The 7,430-nt window shown below is 47.9% G+C and overlaps 1 protein-coding gene across 6 annotated transcripts in view; it reads right to left on the bottom strand.

Moving 5' to 3' along the window:
* Nucleotides 1-7,430, bottom strand: part of ZNF12 (zinc finger protein 12) — a 29,980-nt gene that overhangs the window by 7,916 nt on the left and 14,634 nt on the right. For 4 of the 6 annotated variants that reach the window (XR_004628334.1, XR_004628335.1, XM_034669775.1 and 1 more), the window contains one exon: nt 5,402-7,424. The exons of the other annotated variants lie outside the window; for them this stretch is intronic. Coding sequence is in view for 2 of the 4 variants with exons in the window: in XM_034669775.1 (XP_034525666.1) it covers nt 7,369-7,424 (56 nt within the window). In the remaining 2 variants the exon portion in view is untranslated. Of the gene's footprint in view, nt 1-5,401; nt 7,425-7,430 lie in introns of those variants that run through there. 6 annotated transcript variants of the gene reach the window in all.

Genomic DNA, 7,430 nt, shown 5'->3' with positions numbered 1-7,430 from the left:
GGAGCGTCCAGGGTGAGGCCGGGACCTCTTGTGTCAAAAAGCAGGGAGGTACTCAGAGATTATGGGGATGTGTCAATGGTCCCAGAAGCTACCTTGTAGGGTTTCTCCCTGGCCAAATTTGAGGTGCTTTGACGGTCAAACAGAACGACGTAACTGACTCTACAACATTCGGATAAACAGAAATCTGTGTCCACATCAATATGGAAAAAGAAAGGGGCTGGAGCTTATTTCCACCATTGCAGGTGAATCTTACAAAATCTCCTTACTCTGTCATTAGAACGAAAGCATTATCACCCTGCCCTTTTAAGACCCGTTGTGGGAAGGCTGACTATTCTAGAAAAGTGTCAGCTAATAAACGTAGAGGGAATGATAGAATTTGAAAAATCGCTAATTTGCAACCCGTAGGGCATCTAGGCAAAGACTGTCCGTGGATGCCAGGATCAGTAGGTGCGAAGGAAACATGTTTGTGCGGGGCCAGCCTCCCTCAGATACCTTCCTCACCGGCCCCAGGAAAGGCATGTCTTTACACTGGGATGGTTTACTGTCCCCCTTTCTCCAGTAATAAAATGCAGCACCATCAGCAGTGGTGACATCGTGTGGCTCTTGCTGAGGGGCAGCGAGAGGTCTGTGCGTCACACTGTGGTGTGCTGTTGCTAGAGTACGTCATGGGAGCTTAATCAAGTACGTAGTTGACAGAAAATACGAGAGCGAGCAAGCGGCTTCAGTGGAGGAAACAGAAATCCAGAATGTGGGGGCATCACCAAGACAACTGGCCCGGTCTCGTCAAAAGTCAATGTGATTTTAAAAAGAGAAAAGGCCAGGGGCCTCTTTCAATCCAGACAGGCTAATGAGACCTAATCAGACGCAGTGCACGATCCCCGATTGGGTCCCCAAACCGTCCAGCTCAGAGAGACATCCACGTAGGTAGTGTGGAGGCATTTGGAGCAATGTAAATGTGGACTGGCCCTGGGTAGTATTAGGGAACTAGAATGATTTTCTTCAGTGTGGTTATGAATGAGTTTTTAGGACACCATGTAGAACAGAGGTGAGCTGTCATGGCTGTGACGTGGTTCAGGACAACGTGTGCATAATTAGAGGAAGCAGAAAATAGGGGGAACAATCGAGGTGTTGAGCACAGTGCTCAGCACACGGGTGTTCACTCTATTTTTCTTAACAGAGTTGTGACAAATGGTAAATGTTTTGGAAAATCACCTCACCCCTTACCTGTTCTGGTTTTTGGCACATATAGTGATGCCTGTTGTTACTGATTGAGTCAATAAAGAAGCCAAACGATGCCTTTAAAAAGTGTCTGTCTTGGGCTTGGCTGGTTTAATGAACACACGTTCATCGAGTGTGCAGAGGCAGGGGTGCGGCGGTTGGCGAGGAGTGGTGCTTGTCACGCTGAAGACAGAGCTGTGTATAGAAAACACCCTTCTTTCCAGTCCTGGTGGGATTTGGAGGACTGCCCTGACCCTTGCTCCTGGCTTCAGCCAGCTTCCTTGGAGCAGGACGGCAGCTGCTGCCCCGTCTTCATCAGAGGGCCTTGTGTTTCTTCCCTCACCAGCGGTGGTTTGGGGCTGGCAGTATGACCAAACACCAGAGTATTCCGGCTGATCTGGAGGGAAGGTTTTCTCGTCAATAAAGAATCGGGAACAGAAAGGCATTGTCCATCTGGATCCCCGCTGATGGCATCTTGTGACTCAGGGCTGGTAGTCAGGATGGTGAGCTGAGGGAGGGCAGGGCCGGGAGCAAGGAGTGCGCAGAGCGGTGAATTAACCAGCTCGGAAGCTGCTCTGCACCGGTAAGACCAAGGTCTCCAATATTCTTTATGGCTTAGGCCTTTTGCAGTTGAGATTTTTCTGCTACTTGGAGCTATAAGGCATCCTAAGGTTGCAGAAGGTGTGTGTGTGTGTGTGTGTGTNAATAAGGCATCCTAAGGTTGCAGAAGGTGTGTGTGTGTGTAAAATCAGAAGTGTTAGATACAGGAATTTGGGAGCAAGAATGATTTCATTCAAGAAAATGATCAGTGACTGCTTTCTGCCCTGTAAATGTCTATGCCATGATGAAATAATGCTGTTTCTTGTTTGAAAGAAACAGCGCAGGAAATTTCTTTTTGCAACCCAGTTACATATTAAGTATTCTTTCTCTATGTGAAATGCTCTTTAAAAAATTGAATCATTGATCTTTTTCCACTTTTTTCTTGACAAGATGTTGCCTGATGCGTCTGATTTTTATTTTTTTAATGAATTGTTGTCCTTACTCTATTGACTTAATCTTTTAGTCCCTGACTTGAAATACTATCATCATCATGGACTAAATTATCCCTTTCAGTGGCTTTGCTTTTTGTCTGCTCAGTGCTCTTCCCCACATCCTTCCAGAAAGGGAAGCTGATGCCCCAGAGCCGGCACATTCCCTGGTGGGCCAGTCACAGCATCCACCCTTTGTGCCCAGTTTAGTTGTTCCTGGGATGGACACTTGAGGCCAGTGAGAGTCAAGGGGAGTTCCCGCCAGGGCTTTTGGTAGACATGGTGGAACAGCGGTTGGCTGGTTTGGATGGCAGAGCTGCCGGCAGCTTCGTTATCTCGGGTGTTCTCCTATTTGCAGTCAGTCCTGACTCACGGCTTGAAAGTACTCTGATTCTGGGTTTGTTTTACTGACCTATTTTGTAATCATGCTGAACAAGATTATGTTTTCATTGCTTTTTGTTTTTTTAAGATTTTATGTTTTTCAGAGAGCGAGCGCACACACAAGAAGGGGGAGCGGCAGACAGAGGGAGAGGGAGCAGACTCCCTGCTAAGCAGGGATGTGGGACTCGATCCCAGGACCCTGAGATCATGACCTGAGCTGAAGGCAGACGTTCAGCCAACTGAGCCACCAGGCGCCCCTTCTTTGCTCTTCGTAATGTTTTGGCACATGTTGAAAAGCAGGTCTCTCTTCATTCTTTTTCAAAGCTTTCTTGGCCTTTCCCACATTAGTTCTTAGGGACGAAATTGGGCGTGGACTTACCAGGCTCCTCTTCGAAGCCTTTGGGAACCTGATTTTGTGTTTAGTCTCAGCTGCCCTCCGAGAGTGGCGCACTCCCGATCCAGCTGGCTGGGACCAGTCCGCAGTGACCAGAGACTAGGGACTCATGGAGAAAGCTGTTCTCTTCCCTGTGAGTGGGCCGTACTTTGTCTCTTTGCATGTTTTATCATTAATTGTTGAAAACTGGGCATTTTAAATATAACAATGTGCAACTCTGGAAATCAGATTCATCCTCCACCCCAGGGTTTTTGGATATTTTTTTGGTGGGTTTTTATGTGCTTTTTAAATGGACTTTTCTGTTTCAGTAGGTGTGTAATCTTTGTCAAGCACAGCCACTGAATTCTTGTTCCATTAACTCAGGGGTTGGGTGTGTTTTGCCAAATTCTCCTTTAATATCTGGAGTTGAAAAAAGATTTTAAAAAGGAGAGGGGGGAAAACAGGAAAAATAAAGCTCCCCCAGACTTTGCAGACCTTCAACGCTTAGCCAAGCTGGTTCCTTTCTGCCCTTTCACTTCCAGTTTCCATTGAGCCTGGAGGCCCATCCAAAGTTAGGGTGTACAGACTTTTCTAAGCCTGTGTCCCACCCTGGGTACAGGTGATTTCCTGGTGTGCATGGAAGCTTCTAGAAGCTTATTCCCACACATCTCTCCTTTTTCAACCTCTTCCTTCCCGGGTGTCTGTTTGCTGCTCACCTTGATGGCCATTCCTTGTCCCAGCTGGCTTACAACCAGGACTTGTGCTTTTACGTGCTTGCTGCACAAGCCATCTGGGATGCTGCACAGGCCTGTGACTGATGTGAGTCAAGACGACAAGGGGAAGCCGTGCAGCCCTCCTACAGACAGGAGTCCGGCAGGCGACACCAATTCCACAGCTGTTTGAGAACAAGGTCTGTAATTCACTCCTCAGTCCTGGGACTTGCCTGAACCGCAGGCCATCAGGTGAGTCAGCTCTGTGGCTGCACAGCAGCTGCCCTCCCTCACCATGCCTCCTATCCCTCACCATGCCTCGCCTCCCTCACCATGCCTTCCCTAGTGCTTGTGAGTTTTGGACTAGATTCTAGAGTTTTGCAGAGGTTGCCAGCTCATTATTTGCTCCTGGGGTGGGGGGTGCAGAGCCCTCCCTTTCCCTCCTCTGCCACACCTTCCATCAGCTCTTGAGCATGTCCGGTTGACAAGTCAGTGTTCTATGCTTTCAGTTTTCCTGAGCAGCCCTGGTTCCATTCGATGATGAATAATATTTAGAAATCAAAATCTGAGCACACATTTTTCTAAAGATAAAATTGCTGCATGTTTTATTAGGAACTGAGAATTTGTAAACTGCTAGTATTTTTTGTTAGGACTACTGCAGATGCTGCTAGAACTTGTTACATTACAGAGGTTTTGAGTGGGCCGCCCTTACTCTACGTTCTTTCCATGACTTACTCCTCGTGTGTGTGTACCACTAGGTTGGGAGGGACACACCTGTCACAGTTTAGAAGAAATGACGGTGGTTCGTTTTTGTTGGCTAATTCTGTGTCACACTGGCTGCCAAACTAGAAGAGCACCATCTCACGTACAATTCCAAACGAACAGGCAGTCCAGGGAGGTAGGATAGCCCTGTTCCAGGTTGTTCCCCAGAGAGAAGGGTCCCCTTTATCCTGTCACTTCTCCATCCCCTAGAGAGGAGTCAGCAAGGGACAGCTCATGGGCCACTTTGGCGCCCGCCTCTTTTGTACAGCCTGTGAGCCAAGAATGGGTTTTATATTTGTAAGTAGTTTTTTAAAAAGATCAAGATAACATTTTATGGCATGTGAAATTCTATGAAACTGAAATTTGTGTCATGTGCATAAGGGTTTATTGGGCCAGGCGCTTTCACACTACAGAGGCAGGGCTGAGCGGCCGCGGAGGCTGTGCCCACAACGCCTGAAGTGTTCCCAGCTGGCCCCTCCCAGGGCACGTTGGCTAAGCCTGGCCCTCAAGGGTTATCCTTGTTCTCAGGGTAGAGGCTGGCTCAGCACAATGGTTCTTCACAGGCGAGAGGGAGAAAGAGGCAGTGAAGGACAGTCCTTGTAGAATGTGACTCAGGAGAGGACACGTTACTCCACTCACACCCCGTGGACCTAACCTCGGCCACCTGGCCACAGCGAGCTGCAGCTGGGACGTCAGAGCGGTAGTGAGGTCCCAGGTGAAACTGGACGGAAGGGGGACTCTTACAGAAGGAAGGGGGGGCACTGGTGCACAGAACAGTGCAGGCTGTCCCACTCAACAAGTTCTAGCCCGCTGTGCACATCCTCCCGGGTGGCGGGGGGCATCCCTCATCCCAGGAAGCACGTTTCAAAGCACAGTGACTGCCAGGGCGCTTGGCTGGCCAGTCAGTAAAGCATGAGACTCTTGATCTTGGGGCTGTGAGTTCAAGCCCCACGCTGGGCCCAGAGCCTTAAAAAAAATTTTTTTTTTAAAAGTACAGATTGACCAAAAAATGGAGCAGCTACATTTTACTAGAAGTTGGCTTGGGGTAAAGTTGCCAGAAAGGACACAGACCTTACTTAGGCACCTGGGCTGTGACACTCTGGCTAAAACTGAAAAGCATAAAACACTGAGGATTTTTATTTCTCTGGTCCTTTAATTTTCATGTTTTAATGTTTCTGGAGTCCTGGGGAACAGTGTTTATCATACCACTCAGTTCAAAACATTTATTTTCAATATCAGTTGCTGCATGGAAACCATTCTTGACCTGGTTCTTCTCTTCATTCCAAACCCCGATTCCATTCTCCCCCCATTCACACAGGGTCAGTCTATGACCTCAAGCCCACCCCACTGTAGCCTGTGCAGGGGAGTTTGTGTGTGGTGTCATGTTCTATGTGCAGATACAGTCTATGCTCCTAACTGGTGGAGAGCAAGCCGTCCACTGCCTGGTCTGCGCTTTACTTGCCTTTCCTTGTACATACATCCACGTGTGTACAGAATTTTTCTGGGACAGAAAAGCATATTAGCACCACTGCACAAGAAGACACACATGTGAATTTTAAAAGGCATTTCCAGGTCAGTTAACTCACTTCTACAGTCTACAGATATCAGCAATTATCATTCACATCCTTACTGATATTACACGTCACTGTCATTTCTGCCCCTCTGATCACTGTAAGGGGTATGTCATTGGTTTAACGTGTGTATTTCTAATGACAGAGGTTTCCAAGCACTGCCCTTTCTTGCTACTTTGCTGGATCTCCTCATGTATTCTAGTTATTGATCTTTAGATTAAATTAACTTTGCTTTACAGACCTGAGATTTTTCTGTCCCTTTCCATTTGGCATCACAAAAGCTTTTTTTTTAATTGAGAAATTTTTAATTCATAATTTTCTTCCCATCCTGTCTTAAGAACCCGGGGATATGGGTATTATGTGTGCTGTCTTCTGGTCTCAGTGTTTCATTTTTCACAAGCATCTCTTTTTTCTTCCTGGTATCCCAGGCAAACCCCTCCTGTTACCACACAGCCCACTAACTGGTTTTATGGCTGTGTCCATGCCCTGTCCCCTACCTCTTTCAGAGTAACTGTTCCTGCTTCCTATAACTAATTAAGGATGTCTTCTAAGACAATTTTGAAATCCGGATTTCTACATCCCATTAACCTTGCCAGTTGTGGAGACGTACGATGTGCTCTTAGTAACTAACTCCTTATAATAAGTTCTGCAAATCTAGGATGGTACGAGTAGCAGGGCGAAGGTCTAATCCCCAGTTCCTGCTCCTCAGGGTGGCTTCAGTAGACCTGTGTATTACAGAAGAGAAACCACGCCCCCAGTGAGGAGGAACCCCTTTCCCGATAGATCCTCTCCTCTCGGCACGGTCCTCCTCCATCCAGAAACATGTGCCTACTTACTGTAAGCACTTGGCCCTGTAGCGAGAAGAGGCTGCTCCAGGCGTGTGCATGTTGAGTGCACCCCTCCTCTCAGCTGGACGGAACTGATGCACCTGCCTTCTGGGTCATGAAGGCCCCGTGCTGGGCATGACAGTGGACAGCTGCTAGCACCTGCCTCTCTAATGTCTCTGCTCACAGCCCCCCAGGCGCCCCCACTGCAGCTCCCTGGACCCGCGAACTGCTCTTACTTCTATGGCAGGCCCAGAGTTGGGCTCTGGGAATGAATTTGTCAATTTGGCAGGGATCACAGACTTTAAATTCAGGGAAAGGAAAAGCAATTTATCTGATGTAGTCCCGTGATGAAAAGGAATTTGCTTGTTTTATTTGCAGGCATTCTATAAAGCGGGCAGCTACCTGGGCTGTAGTCATGTGGATTATACAGCCTTGCCTGGGGTGCTTGACTGCACAGCACAGCCAGGCACATGACCATGGAACAGAGAAGAGGGTGACTCAGGGTCTCTGAGAAGATAGGGCCCCCGTTGTTAACACCACATCTTCAATTTGACCTATTT

This window comes from Ailuropoda melanoleuca, chromosome 10, assembly GCF_002007445.2.
Source record: "Ailuropoda melanoleuca isolate Jingjing chromosome 10, ASM200744v2, whole genome shotgun sequence".
Taxonomy (NCBI): domain Eukaryota; kingdom Metazoa; phylum Chordata; class Mammalia; order Carnivora; family Ursidae; genus Ailuropoda; species Ailuropoda melanoleuca.
Note: the sequence above shows the minus strand (reverse complement) of the source record. Positions and strands in the feature narration are given on the sequence as shown.